This window comes from Corvus cornix, chromosome 2 (assembly GCF_000738735.6).
Source record: "Corvus cornix cornix isolate S_Up_H32 chromosome 2, ASM73873v5, whole genome shotgun sequence".
In the NCBI taxonomy this organism is placed as follows: Eukaryota; Metazoa; Chordata; class Aves; order Passeriformes; family Corvidae; genus Corvus; species Corvus cornix.
Window position 1 is genome coordinate 27,222,371 of NC_046333.1, and position 20,508 is coordinate 27,242,878.

Here is a 20,508-nt window from a genome sequence, read left to right on the forward strand (position 1 = left end):
CTAGAAAACCGCATACCGCTATGGGAATTTACAGCCGTTCCTTTAAAAATGTTGAATATGAGTTGGTATATTTCTGGATTTGAGTGGAAATGAATAAAGGCGATGGTTTACTGTTCGTATTCAGTAACTTAAAACTTTAAGGGCAAAGCTAAACCTGTTCCCCCTAACACGAGTGCACTGTGAATGGTAAGAAGAGTCTCCTTTGTATATGGAGCCTTATTCACATATTTGAAGGACTGAGACTTTCTTCAGTATCTGGTGTCTGATTTGGGAGTCTCTAAACTGGGGTGAAAATTTCTGCTGCTTTAAATGAACGTGGCTTTACTGACATGGGTCACCATCCTTGCATTTAAGCTTTTAGAAGTTTTCAGCTTCTCATTGGAAAACAACAGTAGCAAGCGTGAGCCAAAGGCAAGCAAGCAACCTCTCAATGGTGACGTGCCAGGCTTTTCCTTTCCCAAATTAGAAGCTAAGCACACTACACAAAAAAGGATTTCTTTTTGTGCCTTGCACCCCGGGAAGATGATAAAAAGATTTTTGCCCTGCGCTGGCATGAAGAGCTATAGCTAATTCATGGTGTCATGCATTTGTGTCAGAAAGGGCTCAAGGTACCAAACTTGGCTGTAGGTGAAAAATTGGAACTGCTGCCTTGCATGGAGGAGCAGTGCACCAGTTATCTGTCTGTAGTATAAAAATGACAAAGCCAGTGGAGTTGTCCCTTCATCAGTACCTTTGCAAGATGCTGTCGTTCCTATATGGTGGCCAGTAATTCAGACTACCTCTGTGATTTGTTTGGCTGCCACCTTGTTGGTTTCTCTCCTCTAAAACCTGTGGGGAAACATGCTGGGAAGAAGCCTTGGCTGTGGCTTTGAATCAGTGCCATTTATTTCAATGAGCCCAAAGTTTTATTCCACTTCATATTTTTCCAGTTGTCTTGGGCATGTCATTGTCTTCCTCGCTTCTCTGCCCTGCTGCTCCTATTTTTTTTTCTAATGCAAGAATTTGCATTTGTAGTTACAGTATAAAGGGTCCTTTGCCTGAGCAGAACTGCCCTGGAGAAATGTAGGAGCTTTAGTGCTTTTGTACTGCAGTGCTGTTTCCCCTCTGAGATGAACCCAGCACTTGGAAGAGCAGCTGGCAGGCCTATGAAGAGAGGGGCAGCCAGCCAAGCTGTATCCTATGAAAGCAGAAGCACTGCCCTTGAAATCTCTGGAATTGCCCACTACACGCACAGGGATTAAATTTTCTCTGAAAGTTCAGTTTATGCAACATTATCAACACTGACCAAAATATGCAAGTGTGTCTGTGCTCGTCTCTGAGCTCTTGGTGCTATATCCATCTCTTAGTGTGGGCAGGCGCTACTAAAATCCTCAGCGCTCTCAGTCTAGTTGAATAATTTTCTAGCTGCTAGGTTTATAAATTAAACATTTATGGCCACATCTCATGCTATTATCCATCCATAGCAATATCTCCAGGCAAGGATCTTGAGCTTTTTTGGAGTGTAGACCATGTGTTAAAGAAGAGCGAATGTTTCATTTATGCCTCATCTCACTCCTGCACTTCTCAGTTGCAAAACATCCCTGAGGTAACCTCAGATATTTCTTGTGAGGAAATAACCTTAGTAAGAAGATTGTTGATGTCTGTGCTGTCTGTGTCAAAGGAAAGGGCAGAGTTCACTGCAGCATCTCCAAATTTTTTTATGTCTTTTCAAGTAACTTCCCAACACACAAATATGATCTATCATCTGCAAGCTGGAAAACAGAAAAACAGAGCATCAGATGAACCACAGATCACAAGGGTGGTAGCGAGAGGTCCAACAGTGATAACAAGGGCATTTGCATTTTAACTGTTATTAATGGAAGCTGAAAGCTTGATGGTGTCCCAGAAAAATCCGTGTATATGGACAGATGTTTGAACAAGGGGCATGTACTGATTAACAGTGAGAGGAGACTTGTAAAAAGCTATCCACATCCTGCATGTCCTTCATCAAGTTGTGAAGTGAGTGGTTTGAGGGGTGAAAGGAAGTGTGAGCCAAATTGTGGCTTCTATACCTAACCACAGAGGTTGTGTGAATTTGTCTGGTTGTTTGTATCCAGTATCTCTATCTAAACAGTCATCTTTAGAACCTTTTTGGTTTTTCTTCTTTTTCTTCCAGGAAGCTATTTTGAATGTGGAAAAACTCAGGTAATAACTTAAAGCAAGGAAATGATCCTTTTAGAAAAATGCCAAAACTCATGTACTTTTTGATTTAAATGAAAAGATTTGTCACATTCTTAGTGGTTTATGTTGAAATTCGACAATCTGGGACATTGCAGATTATTGTTTGGGTACATTCAGGCTCCTAATAAAAGAAAAGCAAATATTAGGGTCTTATGTAGGAGGTTACTTCCTTTGGAAAAATGCTTTGCCATCAGTAGGCATTGTTACTTGCCTGAAAGGGTTGTCTATTTATTTGCTATTCTAGTCCTTTAACAGGAAATACTCCAAGGACAAATGCTTAGTATTTCTTCCTGCTTGAATGAGTAGTTGTGAGGTACAGCTGTTAGATTCATCTCACTGGAATTTAATAATCATATGCTATTGCTATGGCAGTGTATTGGACTGTCTGAATAGGAGTCAGTTTAGGCTCTTAGTTTAAACTAAAAGGCACTGATGTTTCAGTGTACCTGGTGAGTGTCTGCCTAAAAGCCACAACAGTGCATGTCACTGAAAGCTTAAATTGACTTGTTAAACAAATACAAATAACATTCAGTCAACTCTTCTGTTTCTTTCTCTGAGGAGAGTTTTGGTTTGAGACAGAGATGTGTTTGCTGCCAATCAGTAGGAGCTTTAATAGACTGTGTGCAAGAATAGAAAAATGTGATTATTAACCTGGATGGACCCAAACCCGTAAACTCCTTCCGGTGTTCCAGTAACTGAGTCCCAGAGCAAATGGGTTTCTGGACTGCAACTTGGAGATAATAGTATGACGGCCCTGTTCGATGAGCCAGCCTTGCAGACCAGGCTAGGCTTTGCTCTGCTACTGTGTTTCAGCATTTACTTCAATGTAGTTAGTCTAATGTAGCTGTAACAAATGAACTAAAGTTTCCTTTAGAACTGTTTCTCCAGTCCCAGTATGGTCATTAAACCCGATTGGACCTGTACCATAAATTGTACATCAGTGCTTTTCCCTTGAGAGACTGAGTGGCCTTGTGAGGAGGATGTGAAGGACACGGTAATGATGGTTGTTAATGTAAGTGCGTAGGTAATAATTAACTTCACTATTAAGCAGGTGGGAGATGGCCAAGTGTGAAGCTTCCCCTAGCAAAGCATTCAAGTAGATGCTTCTCCTCAAAGAAGTACCTGGATTCTGAATTGCCAGGATTTTTAGAAATTGGTTTTCAAATATCAGAATGTTTCCAAGGTAACCTCTTTAATCTCCACTGTGTTCAGATGCTTACTAATTTAATATACACATGACGTGTGTAATCTGATTTAAAATTAACAGATGCTCCTAAAAACAATCTAACACTGAATATGATGGGTTTCTAGAATAACCTCTTCAAGGTGGGAACTTGCCTTGGCATTTCTTACCTTCCAGGGGAAAACCACTTAGATAATATTTCATTATTATTGATTTCTTTTGTTCCCTGCACCACTGGGTGTGTGATTGGTCATGGACTCCACATCTTTTTTTTTTTGAGACTGAGTATTTGATACCTTCAGTGTTAGATGTTTTCAGGACTTATAAGCACAAAGGATTTTGATCCAGTATTTGCAGTTTTGGAATAAGTATCTCAGAAAAGTGAAAAGAGAAAAGTCTTAGTTGAATAAGAAAATATTTTGTTTTCTAATAACTCTTCATAAGAAGGATCTGAGGAAGGTGTGCATCCCTGGATTAAATGTCAAGAATGAAAAATAAGGGTATTAGGGAGGGGAGCAAGAGCTGCCATGATTATGCAGCTGCATAATCTGTCCTCTCAGCTCATGCTGTCTCTCTCTGTGGAACAAATGAGTGCATGGGGGATGCATAACATCAACAGAACAGAGCCTGGGAGGTCCCAAAGCAACTGCCCTATGTCCTAGGGACCATCCAAGAAATCTATTTTCCTGTAGCCTTTGAAGGGCTGTCATAACTTAACTAATCAGCGTCTGTAGCTCAGTGCTGTTAAGTGCCTTAATCTTGTCTGCACTGCAGATGGCTAAGAAAATCGAGTCTGAATTCATCTTCTTTTGCTTAGTCTTTCTTTGCTTTGGTTTTATTAGTTTGGTAGATGAAAGAAGGCCCCTGAGGATTTAAGTACTAGGTAATTTAAAGGCTGTTTTCATTCTTGGGATGGTAAAGTGGAAAAATGAAATGCATGTAGGAAGCAGGCAAATTTGCCAGTTCAGCATGGAGTGGTGTTGTTTCAGATAAAAATGAGGGAACCTAAAACTAGACTTTGCCCTTAATACTACCCTAAATAGCATCAGTTCCTGCCAGCAGAAAGTGCCCACTCGGGGTCAAGGCTGGAGATGAACAAAGCTTCCAGTTCTTAGTCAAAGGAAAGCTCATTTGTTGTCTGTGTTCATGGTGTTCATTAGAGGCATAAAAGTAAAAACATTGTATCACCAAATCATTTTATATGAGAAATTTCATTTAGGCTTGTTTCATTTTTAAAGAGACTGAGGGTGACAATAGTGGATGTCCTCACTCTCAGCATGGTCTTCCTTTCAATTCCTGACAAGTGATCCCTTCCTCCCATGCACCCTACTTTATGGGTTGTTTCATGATGTGACTTGTTCTGTAGTTAAAGAATGCAAATAATGATATCCTTGGTTTTATTTCTCATGCAAAGGAAACGGTAATTGCAGAAGCTAAGTTCAATTTTGAAGCTGTGGAACCTCCCCAGTACCATTTGGAATGGATCAACCTCTGCAAGTGGAGTTGGGAAAGCGTTACATCTGTTTGCTTGCAGTTGGAACACAAAAGTCTGCCACTACCCCCTTGAAGCTGCAGAGACTCCAGTGGAATGTTGGGTCTTTTTTGCTTTTCTTGGGTGAAAATGCCTTCAGTATGTGGCATGGCTCATGCTTTCTTGCAGGTCTGACATTAGAACTTTCAGTGTAAGGTCCATTCCACCAAGAAGGTTTAAACACCCCCACTCTCCAGCTTTTATGTTTGTGTAATTATTGCTGCATTCATGGGTGTAGAAATAAGAAGGTAAAGCAAGTCCTAAACTTCTCTGATACTGAGGCTCTCTTGGGACTTTTGTAAGCATCTGGTTTGACATTCTCATATAGAACTGAGCTGGGTATTTCACATAACTATGACAACTACTGTAACTATGCTTTCCAAACAGTTTGAAAAAGACTGAGTGCAGTTGTTCCATCCGAAGCAATCTGATGGTGGTTTGGGTTGATGTCAAGTTTAATATGAATCAACAGTATGCCCTGGAAGATGAAAGGGCCAGCTGTGTCCTGGATACATCGAGCACAGCATTGCCAGCTGGTCAGGGAAGTTACTGTCCTGCTCTACACTGCATCAGTGTGGCTCCACCTGGAGTCCTGTGTGCAGTTTTGGGTGTCACAATACTAGAAGAACATAAAATTATAAGTGAGTGTCAAGGGGAGGGTGACTGAGGTGGTGAAAGACATGGAGGGCAAGACCTAATGAGAGACAACTGGGATTACTTGTTTAATGGAGCCTGGAGAAAAGAAGGCTGAGGGGTGATCTCACTGAAGTCTGTAACTTCCTCGAGAGGAGTAGTGAATGGGGAGGTGTGCATCTCTCTCTGGTGACCAGCAGTAAGACATGAGGGGATGGAATGAAGCTGCATCAGGGGAAGTTCAGATTGGGTATTAGGAAAAGGTTCTTCACTGAGAAGGTCACTGGAACAGGCTCCCCAGGAAGTGGTCATGGCACCAAGTCTGTCAGAGTCCAAGGAGCATCTGGAGGATGCTCTCAGGCTTAAGGTTTAGTGTTAGGTAGTCCTGTGAGGAACAGGGACTTGGACTGAGTCATTCTTATGGGGTCCTTTCAAGTTGCGATATTCTGTGATTCCATGGTAGTTGTGCTTATTGATTTCTCATATTAGTGCTCACAGATGCGAAGAGATAATTAGTAGGTGTGACTGCTGAGAACGGAGAGAGGACTGAGAGCTGAGCGAGGGGATGTGTGTGGGTGAGGTTTTGTACAGATGATGTACTGCCCCAGTCGGGCTGCGGGGAGGGTGCAGCAGCGCCGGGGCACTGCGGGGAGGGAGGGCGCTGTCCGCGGTGCTGAGCACTGGGCCCGCACCCTCGCTGTCGTCGTGGGCTCTGAAAAATAAGGGTGCCTTGCTTTGCCTTTTATTTCTTCCTTTTTGCCTCCATTGGATATGGATGAAGGAATTATATTCAGTTGAAATTGTATTGTTCTGGGACTGAAGTGCATTTGCAATTTGCTGCATTATGGCCAAAAAAAAAAAAAAAAAAAAATTGAACAAATAAATGACTCAGGTTCCTGAAATGAAAAGGCACACAAGGAATATTTGTATTTCTCCTGTGGGAAAGGTTAATAGATCTAAATGTAAAGTAATGCTGTGTGGTAGGAAGCTATCTAATGCTAAACCCACATTAATTCTAAATAAAAATATGATGATTAGTACATATGCTCTAAACAGCACAAGAAGTAATAAGAATTAGATGCTTGTTCTGAAATTTTTTAATGTTGTAAAACACACACTGATTAATTCAAGGTGGAAAAGTTGTTTCTTTTAAGAATCTTATATGAGAAATATTCCCTTCTTTCTTAGAGAATAGATAAAAAGTCTAACCAAAACCAACCCCTAATGAAAGATATGAAAATCATTCTTTGTACTATGAGTTATATGACTTTATAATCTTGGTGTTCATGAAAGAGTTGTATAAATGAAGTAGTATTTGTTCTGTTTACTGCTAAGTGGGAGGGAGAGCTTGATAAAGAATTGGCATCCTTTTATACAAGAACTTTCTGCTGTTTCCTCATTACTTCAGTAAATAAAAATACCTGAACATAATCCTGGGTTTTACCTGTCTTTTGCAACAAGGGTACATGTTGAAGTCAGTGGTAACATGGCTTGCGAGCTCAGTGTCTTAGAATAGTTTTGCAGATGGGCTACTTTCATCCTCAGCTGTTAGCATAACCAGGGAAGAAGCAGGGATGAATTTTGATGGATTCGGGCGAGGCTAAAACACAACGTGTTTTCTCTAGCAAATTGTTTTCACCCTTAGGCTGCGCTGTCCAGTTTCATATATGCTGTCTCTTACTTTAATAGATATTTTGCCCTTTTCTTGGCTATGGAAGAGCAGGATGCCTCATATTCTTGTGCCTGAAAATCCAGTCTTTCAAACTTTCAGCATACAGAAGTCCTTCTGATACAGCCCAGCTTGTATCTCCTAATGCCTCCAGCTCTTGTCTTGGCACTGAAAGGGATAGTGTTCTGAAAACTGGTGCAATTTTAAAGGTCAGATCCCATAAAACATTGTGATTCTTAGCCAATAATGTGCCTTCTGGAACTGCTTATTTAGTCTGAAGTTGCACTCTAGTCTTTCTCTTCATTTTGTCTGGGCTTCATCAAGTATTTGCCAGGTGCGGTGACGAATAAAACCAGGAAAGATCTGAATTTTGCAAGCGGCCTTCTGTACCAGAGGTAGCAGGTATAGACAGTTATTCCTCAGATGCTGGGGAGCCATGTGAGAAAGATGTTGTCTTTCCCATTTTCTCAGTTACTAATTTGATCCAGCAGTATGGAAGACAGATTTCTGGCTCTGTGTCAGAACAAGATTGTGTGATGCTCAGAAACAATAAGATCTTGTTCCATGTCTTAGATACTTCTAACTCTTTCTTCCTGTTCATCTGTGTACTGATCTGAGCAGAGCCTCCCTCAGAGGCTGTAGCCACAAGACTGCCATGTAGATCATCCTGCACCCTACTAATGTATAGCATATACCCAGCTAAGTGGGAGGTTACAGCCGCTAAGCAGGTCATCCCAGAATACCAGGAGCCACTTCCATCATATCAGTATGGCAGGTCACTGTTAAATACCTGTTTTCCTTCCTTCTGAATCTACCTTGGATCCTTATAACTGTAATACATAATGGAAAAGAAAGAGGGTTACCCGTGGTTGCTGGTAACTGATAGGGTTTCACTGGCCTTGTGACTGATAGCAGCCCCGTGCCTCCTACAGAATCTGGCTTTGAGCAGATGTCACAAACTCGCTGTGAATCTCCCTTCAGCATACAGATAGCAATTGCCCTCTGTCTGCCCTCCACAGGCACAGCTGTCCACAGCAGGCTGCTTTTTTCGTTGGTACCCATAACAAAAATGGACTGTACTCATGCTGAAATATGCATATGGAGCTTTATTTGCTTTTACTTTTTTGTTACTAATTTCCAAACCTCCAATGAAGGCACTGGGTGTGAATCCCTTGATTACAAAGGGGAATTAATTGATCAGATCTATTTTTTTTTGTTGTCCTGTGGACTGAGAGATAATGATGTGCAATGTGGAGGATATTCCTGCTAGAGATAGTATTTCTGCAAATTCTGCAAAGCATATCTGTGGAGTACCACCCAACATTCAGTGAGCAGGCTGCCTGCTCCAGCATCCCCCACACCATGTGCGTACATGTGCATTTTGTGTTCTGTATTTTATGGTGTGATCAAAACCAGCCTTTGGCTAATGTTTTAGTAACTCCTATTTCTCATTGTTCTTACTAGCAGCAGTAACATTTGCAGTATCAATCTGTGTCAGGAAGCAGCTTTCCTTTCCTAAAAATGAAATCTGAAATAATTTAGAGGCCACAGAAAAGGACAGCTTGCAATTTGCATTGCTACATTCTTGCAGAGAAAACAGGCTACAAGACAGATGCTGATTTATTTAAAATCAAACAAACAAAAAAACAAGTCTTGTGTTTTTTCTCTTTCTCTTCTTTTCTTTGCAAACTTAAGGAATGTATTCAAGCATCTGGCTAATTCACATACCATTAATTCTCTAAAGATTACATATGCACACTCAGTTAGACCTGCATAATTTACTTTAAAAATGAATGTACTCTCGTATTTATATTTTATAGCTGTGCCAAATTCTTAAAGGGCATAGAAGGGAAAATTTTATAAGAGAAATGTGCAGATTCCTTCCCCTGGAAAAGCTGGAAGTTCAGTAGGGCTGTACCTAATCTTAGTTTTAAAACCATAGACACACTTTTTTGGCCATTAGTGAATGAGTAAATGACTTCTTAAATACATGAATGAATGCTTGTTAGAGTCTGAGATACAGCCTGTCTTCATATGGGAGCTGGCAGAGTGGGCACCCATCCTGATGTGTGAGGTCCTATTGTATTGCAGCAATATGACTAATATTCCCTTTTCATCTGGTTTGTGGGCTGCAGCGAGTTCTTGCCAGCTGTGGTTTCTTTTGGGTTTAATAGTCTCAAACTACTACAAGGACCTTGCCCTCTGAAGGCTGAGAGCCTGATGTTGATGGCGTATGTCTCCTCTTGCTCCTGTGTGGCTCTCCACCAGCTTAGCTATGAGGCCGGCACCACTCAGAAGAATAATTTGGATCTTGGCAAGAGGTGGATTATCATAGCCTTCTTCAGAGGATGTATTTGGGGTGGGAAAAGCTAATCTGTACCCTGACCCCCGTTCATCTCTCTGGTGCCTGAGTGGTAAAGACACTCAAATCCTTAGAGGCAGTGACATTCTCGACTTATTCTCAGCAGCGAATTCCTGTGAAGTCTGCTAACCAGCCGTAGAGAGGGTGGTTAGTAGCCGCCTGCTTTATGTCAGGCTTTACTGGAGTAAAGTTGCCATGGAGATCAGTGGGAGTTTAACTGAGCAGGGAGCTCAGCGGTTTGCCCTTGTGCGTGTAAATCTGTCTGACATGTCATGTGGATCAGATTTGGCTCTGCTGCTCACATTTGAGGTCCACTTGCTTTTCTTGCCCGATTCCCATGTAGGAGAGCTGAACAACTGCCATGCAGTATTCATAGCACTGTGATATTAAAAAAAGGCAGAACTAGGATTGGTGCCTGCTCTTCCAGGGCCAATTTAAAAGTAAATCTGGGCACTGAAGGATGTTTGGTGCAGGTATCTAAGTCCTGTAAGATGGAAGGAACTTTCCCATGCTGGAATCTTTCTTGTGACAGCAGTAAGCATATTGGCTGTCTGAAAAAGAGAATTGTTTAGAGGCAGAAATGCTACCGTTAGGGAAATGTTGGAAGGAGGAATCTTCCCAATTCATTTTAGAACTTGTATGGCAGATTAAGATATGGGGGAGGAGTGCTGAATATAAATGTCTGCTTTACACTTGTAAAGGGTATGCAGGCTCCACGTGCTCAGAAACATTTCTGGGAAAGCATCAATTAAAATGCTTGAGCCTGACAAAAAGACTTCAAGGCTGTTGAGGTAAATGGTGACTCATACTGGCTGAGAAGCAGGAAGGAGAAGCATTTAATGGCAGTGCACACCCAAGCTGTACTAGGAAATGAGGCGTCCCAAAGGGTTGACCTGCAGGCACTGGGATTTTACCCAACACGTCTGCTGATCTACAGCCTTCAAAGGTGAAGAGCCAAAATATTTTTCAGTGACTCGGCAGCATGCCTGCTGGGTTTTTCAATGCATATGGGTTTGTGCGGTGTTATGGAGAGAAACTTGACACATTTCTAATTTTAGAGTAAGAGGAAACAGCCAGCTTTTGAAAATGTTTGGAAGAAAGGGTTAAAAAGTTGGAAACTTTGAAGGAGGGGGGAGAAAGAGGGAGTAGGGTGAATGCAGAGATATATCTTTGAACACCACTTGCTTCAGCAGAAGCTGAGGAGTTCTCCTGATTACACTGCCTGGACCGTGGCATCAATTTGAGAGGGGAACAAGGTTTCTGCTCTGTTTATCCTAGGGAAAGAGGACTGGTCCTTTCAGTATAACCTACAGCTTGTGCATCTCAAAGACTGGTGTGAGCCTGTTGTGTTACAGGAAAAAAGGCCTGATCACATGCATCAAAAGCATCATCTCCTCCTCCTCCTCCTCCTCCTCCTCCTCCTCCTCCTCCTCCTCCTCCTCCTCCTCCTCCTCCTCCTCCTCCTCCTCCTCACTACTCTTAACAATTTCATCCATAGCCATTTGTCTTCATGGGCTGTAATTGATCTGTCTGTGATTTAGCTCATCAGATGCTCATTAAAGAGTTTCCAGCCTTTTTTGTTCATGAAGAGTGAGAGGGATCTAAAACCACTTTCTCTTTGTCTTAACTGGATTCATTTAGTGTTCTGGGATTTGGGAAGGCTAATAAACTTGCACACAAGCTATTATTTAAAGGTGAGCTGCCAAGTGAACATGAGGAATGATCCAAACACTGGCAGTGTGCCAACGGCTCTTCAACATCAGGTGTCAGGTGTGAGCAGCAGAAAGAATTGTTGCTAAAACCCCAGACAGTCCTCACTGCTCTGCAGTGGGCATCCCGCAACACCCTGCCTGTGTGTGGTGGAATAATGCAGCTTGTGCAGGGGAGCTTCCGGAGCTGTGTCTGCAGTGAAGATGGCATTTTGTGCTGATGATGTCAGTGGGATACACAGAAGTATTTTGTGCATTGTGTGGAGTTTGGGCTTGACATCTGGTTTTCTTTATTAGGGGCCGCTATTGTTCCAAGCTGCTGCCTGTGCTCTGGCAGTGCCCTTAACGATGAGCGCTTCTCACGTCGCCAGCACACACATGCTGAGAAAATGCCTGCCACCATTCTTTAGCAGGGATATGCTGGCAATCTGCAAAAGAGAACAATACCCCTGAGCTGCAGAAAGCAGTTTCCTTTCCCCACAATTATAATGAACACTTGAGACATTCCAAGCTCTAGGAAGAAGAGATGGGATAGATGGTTCTCCATTCTGTTCCTTTCTGAGCCTGGCTCCACGTGTCACACACTTCCAGAAAGATGAATAATTCCCTATAACTGTTGAATTTATTGTGTAGTTATATGCGTAGTATCATCAAATTGCTTGTGCCTTGGCGGTCTTTTAAGGGACTACAGTCACGCATGGGCTCTTAAGTTGTCCGTGGTCTTTTAAGGAAGCAGTGCTGCCAGGGAACACATGTAGCTGGATCCTGGGTCTGTGCCAAAAGTACTGACTTTGTTCAGGAACTGTGGGAAGCTGTGGGAGCCCTCCAGACAAAGCCCTGGGTGAGGGATCTGAATCCTGGCAGGACACGCTGCCGTTTACATGAACTGACTTCCCACTTGCTGTGTGTATCTGGATTGGGAAATCTTTGAGAATATAAACCTTTCATAACTGCTTGGAGTCACAGTATTTATAAATACTCTAAGCTTGTGTTTATAACTGTACATTACCCTATGTAAATATTAATACCATATTTTTCTTTCTTTGTAGTGTACAGAGGCCAAAAAGCATTGCTGGTACTTTGAAGGATTATATCCTACATATTATATGTAAGTAGTCATTGCCTTTCTTTTTCAAAAGAGAATTAGATTCTGTAGGCTCTTAGACTGTTATTCTTTCCCTACTTACACTTTTTATGTAACTTCTCTGAGACTTTTTCAAATTTCATCTCTTTCCCTTTCTCCTTATTAAAAAAGTGTACACATTCATTTTACCACACACCCCAGATGACCTTTCTGACTGAAAACAAAACTCAACTACTTGAACAGCTCTTATTTCAGAACACTGAAAGGAAACATAAGTAGAGCAGTGTGAAGACAGTTCTCCCTTTGTTTTGAGCAAAGACAGGTAATCAGACAGAATACCAAGAATGCTTCGAAAGTAACTTTGTCCCTGTGCTAATACTGTTGTTTAATTTAGAGAGTTGAGATGATTTGTTGTCCATGGCGTAACTGTCCTTTTGATGAGTGGTCTTTACAGTCACATCGGCTTGGGTATGAACCAAATGTCAATGACCTGTAGGTGTATGATTGAGGATCTCTCTAATTGCAGTTTTCTGTTTCATATTGTTCACAGCAACGACAAAAAAGTGGAGGAAATCTGTGGGTGGGAGGTACATTCCATGTGGATTTGGGGGCAGAAAGGAGATAAATGTAGTAAACTTTGTACCTGGGTTGTATAACTTTATCATTACAAACAACTGTAAACATAAGTTTAAAAAAAATAAAAATAAAGTGGGGTGGAAGAGCATTAGGTTATCTGTTCCCTGAGCAAGCTCTTTCTTGCTGAAGGATTGGAAATTATTGTAATCCTTATGCTACCCAAGAACTTCCCTCCCTTTTTTTTCCCACCTCCATTTCATCTGCCAGAAGCAGGAGAGAAATGCTAGAGACAAAAAGCAGCCAGGAATCCAGTTGCGAAACAAAGCCCACAGAAAGAACAAAACACTGATTTAATCATCTGTGATCCTGGATATTAATTAACTGCTTAGGAAGTGCTTGTACCTAGAACTCACTGTCTTTTTTTCAGGTGACTGAAATGTTGAGAATTACTCATAAATGTCTGGCCAGAACAGATGGGGGAATTTAAATAAGTTCATTTTCTTTGCATGCTAATAACAACAGGACTTTGGTTCCACCTACATTTTATTTTGCTTTGCTGCGGTGTGGGAAAGAAGCTGGGATGTTACGAAATTATGAAAATCCCACTGTACCTTGACATTCAGGAATGTGTTATTCATCATCACCTTGGCGTTTTGCTTACGTTTCTGCCCACGTGCTTTCACAGATAGTTTTTGTTCCCCTTGACAACACAAAGGGCTGGCTACTTGGATATTGGGTATTGGTTCAGACCCTTTGTGTACAGAATCCTGCAAAAGCAAGGGTTACAAAAAAAATCCTGTTGTATATTGACACTGTCAGGTCAATCAGAAGACTGTCACTAGTCATTGTGTGTGTTTGTGGTAGTTACTGTTATCCGAGTCATTGCAGGAAAGTGTTGTGGCTGCCGGTCTCCTGAATAGTGCAAGTGAATGGAAAAAGGAAGAGGAAAGGGGTGAGCTGTGTGTGCTCAGAGATTGTCCCAATGGTGATGAGTGTCACGTTAATGCTAGTGTTGTTGTGATTATGAGTTTAAGTGGGCAAGAAGAAACACTAAGGAAAGACGATAAGGATTTGGGGATAGTAAAGCTCAGAGGATAGATAACGTGTGACAAGTGAAGGAATATGGAAAGGAGTGGGGAGAGGGTATTTGCATAGGAGCCCAGCAGGGTTAAAGGGGACATGCGTTAAGGCAGTAGGAAGGTGTGCATGTCTGCTGCTTCTAGGCTGTTCTACTTTGTTACTTCTGCGGTTTCAGTTTCTGTTGTCTAGGGTCCCCAGCTGCTTCCTACCTGCACTGTCTTTTCAAACCTGTGGTGAAGGAGAGGCACAACTCCAATCTCAGTATTTTAGGGCGAAGTCCCATTGCTTCAGCACTTGTTTGACCTTTCACTGAGTTAATTCAATTTGGTAATCCCACAGAAAGTTGTTCATTTTAGCACATTCGAATCCGTGTTGAATCAGCTCGGTAGTTTTTGGCAAACACTGGTGAAATGGGAGGAAGGGAATATTCTGCATATTGTGGGGGAGGAGGCATGAATAGCATCGTCTGCATCAGCATATGGTTACATGTTAAATCATCTAAAGGCATAATATATAACTTTGTCCTGAGAGTGCCTCCTCGGTACCAATCTAGATCTGGGATGTGTAGTGAAATGGGTTTTATTTTATCTTACAATTTCTGTGGCAACAGTCCATACAAAGCAGATGTATTTAGATTTATATTTAAAGGACTTCGCAATAGATTCCATTTGTTTCTATCACTGGTTTTCTGAAAGAACTTTTTGCTGCCCAGTTAATATAAGTAGTCTCTCCTTTGGTCTCGAGACTATCTTTGGAGATTTACGAAACCGAGCAATGCAATCCTTTTAATGATTTCCCTGTGATTTCAGTCCCATGCTGGCACTATGTCACATCTCTCATGGCGACGGTATTATAATGAAAAGGTTGGCATGTCAGCTCAGAAATGCCAAGTCCTGTGTCTATTCACAAATGTAGTGTGGCATGCTGGGACTGATGTATCTCTGAACTGGCCCATCTACACGCCTTATCACTTCTGGGTAGGCACATCCTCCTAGAAGGCACCTGCCTCTCTTTAAATTACCTGGAGTAATAGGAATCTGGTGGACTGTCACATAAAGTGGTGGTTTGCTTTTATTGGAAGTTTAAAGGCAAGATAGCTGAGTTAATCTTTCCTGTAAAGGCTCTACTTCAGCCATCCAAAGACAGATAAGAATGTGTCTGCTAAGCCAGAGGAACAGGGTGCCAAAAAAAGTGTTCTGGCAATTCAGCTAGATTTGGGTGGGTAAAACTTGCAATTATATGACTCTTCTTCTTTTGGAGCTTTAGTTTTTTAGGGGTTTTTATTCAATCTGTCTTTCAGTATAATAATTTAAAAAAAGAAAAATCTGTTAGAGATATTGTTCAAAACTTTCTTAAAACTTGTCTGTTATGCTTTCTGTCTTAACCACTAGGACAAAGGTTGGAGATCTCTGTTCCAGAACTAATGGTACATCTTTCTGTCCAAGTATTTAATGTATTAATAGTTTTTAAAAATAATTTTTCCAATGGACGGAATTATTCTATCCTTCATAGATCATCTGTAAGTTTTAGTTTAATTCAAGCATGTTTCTTCCAAATGTAATTCCACTTCTTAAGGCTAGACTGAGGAATTGATAATTTTCCATGTTTTTCTGTCTCTCCTGTGCGAGTAAGATGCAGCTTATTTCAGACCAGAAGTGAACATGGAAAGCTTACCAAGAATTTGAGAGACATATGCTGGTCAGCTGTCGTGAATACAGAGAACTTCAAGACTGCTGTTAACTTACTTCCCTAACCCAACCAACTGTTTCTCCACGTCCTTGTCGCCTGAGTCACCAGATACTGTTGTCAGTTAGATACTCGTCTTCTACTTCAGCAAAATGTTTTTTAATATGACCTAGAAAAATAAGTAAGCAAATATAAGGCAGAGAAAGGAATTAGTCATTGGAATCTAATTCTTACCCTTTGGAAAAGCAGGGAGCCAAGTTGTTCCTGACTTTGCTTAAAGAATTAGATCATACATCTCCTTGTGTGGATGCACAGAAAGTGATTCAGAATTAAAGCTGTCTCAAGAGACTCAACTCTGATCTTTACAAGGATCCTCATCCCACTCTCACTTAAGTAAGCCAGCTCAGCCTTATCCTAGATGTGCTGATGGTTGGCAGAAGAAACAGTCAAGGTACTTCTCTTCCATGGCAATAATGTGAATAGTAACATAGAGAATGCATTAGATTGCAAAACCACCTTCCCTGTAGGCAGATGCCAGCAGCACTTAAGATACTCCAGTTGTTTTTCCACTTCTAAATTGGGCATGAATAGGAGAGGGAAAGCTGCCTTATGTTTTGTTGATGAGTAGTAGTTTGATTGGAATGATTGTGAATGTCCCCCTCACTGCAGGGTGAAGTATATTTCCTGGTATGACTGATCAATCCCATAGGTCTTTTCTGTTTATTTTTCCTTCAGTTGTTAGCTACCATCATACTGGGGCTTTTAATGAGGTGATAAATTCCAGATGCGTGTTTCTAATCCTCTCCTTGCCAGGCTTCATGGCATATTTATGAAACAGCAGGAATGTTTTTGCGTATGAGCAGTAGGCATGTGTCCACAGCAATAGATATACCATGGCTGATGTCAACGGGTCTGTGAAGTAGTCACCCATAGGGAGAGGGACCCATTATCCCCTGCCCTCTGAGCCTCACCATGGGGTTTCTGTTTGGGTTTTTTTTAACTCATTTGGCTGCCTCCCTGCCCACACTGTAAGGTCTGCACTTGGTTATGAGAATATTGAGGGGGACAGTGTGGAAAGCCGTGCTGAAGTTGGGGTAAATGACACCTCCCACTCTCTGGTTTGTCGATAGATAGCTTCCACTGCTAGTGTAGTGGTAGAAGCTCTTCTTGCTAGACTTGGTGTCCCTTCCAACTATTAGCTGTAGGTGAGGTTTGGCTTTCCTAACATGACACCTACTTGTATATGTGATGATTTCTAAATGCCTCCTCGGTAGCCTGTATCTTATTCTACCTCCTAAATACTGGCTTTTTGCATCTGAGTTCATCCCTGGGTTCCTTGCCTTGAGCAGGTCTTGACTTCTCAAAGGTGAGGTACTAGGTAAACACTTCCAGAATGAAACATGGACATTTTCTCTGAAAGGAAATGCTAACCATTGCTGTTGGTAATGATGTGAAGAGCAGAATGAACAGAGAGAAATGCCATCTTGTAACATCTTCTAATTCTTATCAAAAGCAGGACCTGAATTAATGTTGAAAGCGTGTACAGGTGGAAGTGCTGTATTTTTAGGCTAATATGTTTCTGCCATAGAAACTAGTTTACTGCATACAGCAGACAACTGCACATGTACACATTTGTGTTGATGAAATCCGTTTAATTTTTCATTTACAATTAGTCTAAGAACATTAATGGAAACCTAAAAAATGAATGTTTGCTAATATTCTTCATATTTAAAACATGTTCCTGCCCTGCATGGAAAGAGTCAGTTATTTTTCTTATTATAGAGAAGAATGTGGGATATATTAAGTTTGTGGTTTTTCATGTGTTTTGAAATAAATTTTTTGTACATTTCCACATGCTTCTCTTTCTTTGCAGATTAGGTTTTGTTGTATTTATCACACAGTGATATTCATCTGGGTTTTGAACGTAAGTCCTTTTATTCTTTGTGGTCAGTCCATAGTAACACTGTGCATTATCAAGAACCTGCAGAATGTCCCAGATGAAAATATTAAAGAAGTTATTTTCTCTTGCTGTTACTCAGATAGCTCAGAGGGCACTTATTCCACCAACATGTGTACAAGAGGCTGGGAAACCATCCCAAACCAGACACTGGGTGTGTTGTATGATGGTGGCTATTGTCTGTGCTCCACGTCCTTTTATGTTTACTGCTGTTAATTAAGTTGGCTTTCCTGATGCTACACTTAACTTGCCATTGCAATTACAGCTGCATGAAGTGTCAGCAGGTGTGTGCTTAGGGCAGTAATATAGCTGCTGATTTATCCTTCCATTTGATTTGAAGCCAGCAGGGAGGAGGAAGAGGGGAGGCAGTGTAATAGTTTTGCACGCTTCCAGGCGCCTTGAATAGCTGGCACTGTACAGAAACGGAGACCTGGATTCGCTCCAGGGCCACCAATTTCACAGTGAGCAGCCACAGGAAGGGCCTTTTTTGCATATGTAGTTCAATGCAAGAGCGTAAGTGCATGGTTTGTGCCATGAAGGAAGACAGCAGTAATTATCAGGCCATCTGTATAAAAAGGCAACAGAAACCCATCACTATTGCTCAGTCCTGTGTGGCCTTAACCAATATCAGTGCAAAATGCCACAACTAGCTTCAGCAGTCAGTGCCCTTGAGGTGGCCTACTCCTTGCTCCAAATAAGAGACTAGAGTCCCTTGATGTTGATGAAACTGTTGAGGTTGTAGTCCTGACTGCTGCAATTACCCAGCAGCTAGGTGCCTTGCCACAAACTGGAATTTCCTTCAATGGATCAGTTATCTAACACAGTCTCAGGTGAATTAGGCTGCCAAATGAACAACCAGCTCAACTTGCTAGGAGTAGGTCCTGGAGAGGGGAGAGGGGTTTAGTATGTCAACTTTCACAGGCCATCAAACAGGTGATGGACCTAATTTCAGATTTAAAGCTCTGAATGATTTTGGAGTTGGAGGCTGGCCACGGATGGGCAGCTAATTCTGAGAAAGGTGAGGAAAGAGGAAATGAGGGCATCCTCTGTCTTCTAGTGGGGTACTCCTCTGAGACCAGACCCTCCCCTGGCTGACATGGAGCAGAGAACCCAATCCCATCCCCTTCTCGTTTCCAGAGGATGTGATAACCACAGTTGTGACTTAGTGTGAGTGAGCCTCAGTTTTTCCTGTGGAAGGTGTTTGATTTGAAATACTCATCAGGTTATTAATTCTTCCATGTCCCAGGCAAGAACCCTAGTGAGAAGCTGAAAATCAGTTTCTTTTGCTTTCCTGTCGGTGGGACAGGAAGGGTTGCACCTGGTTTGAGCTTCAGTGGACAGCATCAACGTGCATCTGACACCAAAGTAATCTTGAAGTTCTAACCTTTTCTAAGTAGAAATTAAAGTTTTGAAAGACTTGATGGCACTTAACAGTTGGCCATTACTACCCAGTCCTCCTCTGCATTTGATCATGCAGTGGCTTGGTGCAGGAAAAAAAGGTTTACTTTGCATTAGTATCTTAAACTGAGGCAGACAGCAAATTCTTGGATACCCATCGCCCCCTGCCAGCAGAATGCTTATGACTTCCCAAGGCAGGGATGAGATGCAGTAGGACTGCCTGCCCACTGGGAGCAGCTTGAGATACGAAGAACTAATCATCTGTTTAATGAGGGGCCTGATGATTAACTAGAAGTCCTCGTTCTTGTTGATATGAGAAATTTACAGTTCCACCTCCAGAAAATTCAAACTTGTCATACACATTATCTGTGGCTTACTTTTGTCAGAGCCTTAAGCTATGCTGTTTCTCCCCTTTGTTCTGTGAAAGAAAAGCCTGCAGCCTGTGTTGGAAAATGCCTGTTTAAGGCTCCATATACTGCCAGTGGGCAAAGCCCAAGCCACTGCAATTCTTGCTAGGTTCTGCCACAAGGGGAGCAGAGAAAATTTCTAGATGGGTATGTGCTGGCCAGAAAGCCGTGTAGTGGTATTTCACAGACAACAGAGAGTTCCTCTGTAGGGTGGCTTTCTTCTTGGGATCTGTGAAGAGAGGGCTGGGATTCTGGCAAACCTTCAGGCAGCAGAAGATTGTGAGAAAGATTGGTTTGATAGGAGCAGCTGAACAAATAAATACTTCTCATCCCATCAGAAGTGGGGGAGGATTTGCTGTGTTCTGCTGAGTTTTTGCACAGAGATGGTGTTTATAGGCACTTCACCTAAAGAGTAATTGAGAAATAAGCTCCTTTTCAGCTGTTGCCTGCTCTTGTTTTTCATGTCTGTGTGAAGGACAGGAGCCAAGTATCTTGTCTTGTAGGAGATTTTAGTTGTGTCAAAGCTGACAGGACTCTAATCTGAGCAAATATTGTTTCTGTCTCAGTTGTTTCTACTCTGTAGAAAAAAATTACCTGACAGCACTTTTCCTTTTTTTGCCTTAAATTTTCTTATGTAGTTAAGGGCTGTGTGATTTACCAAGTACGTGGGTTAACTATCTCTCTAGTGCTCTCCTGGGTACCAGCAGCAGTGTTTTTGCTCTCAAGTACAGATGTGCACTGAGGTAATCTGTGAAGCAGTTGTATTTACTATAATAAACTTATCTATTCATATTTATCAGACCTATGTTTTACAAGGCACTATTATTGCATATGCTGAGAGATCACCTTTGCTATTTATAAGAAGATAAATGCTTTTGGGTGCTGAGAACTTGTAACTGCAGGTGACTGTGGTGTTGTGTCTGCTGAAAATTAGGCCGTGTACATGCCAAGGAGACACAATCAACCCTAAGACCAAGGCTGGACTGCAGATCTTGCCTATGACTCTGCTCCAC

General features: G+C 41.8%; 1 protein-coding gene across 2 annotated transcripts in view; it reads left to right on the top strand.

Annotated features, from left to right (window-relative positions):
• The window catches only part of VOPP1 (VOPP1 WW domain binding protein), a 64,044-nt gene that overhangs the window by 31,623 nt on the left and 11,913 nt on the right, over window positions 1-20,508 (top strand). For both annotated transcript variants that reach the window (XR_005601378.1, XM_039548226.1), the window contains exon 2: window positions 12,357-12,415. Coding sequence is in view for 1 of the 2 variants with exons in the window: in XM_039548226.1 (XP_039404160.1) it covers window positions 12,357-12,415 (59 nt within the window). In the remaining variant the exon portion in view is untranslated. The remainder of the gene's footprint in view (window positions 1-12,356; window positions 12,416-20,508) is intronic.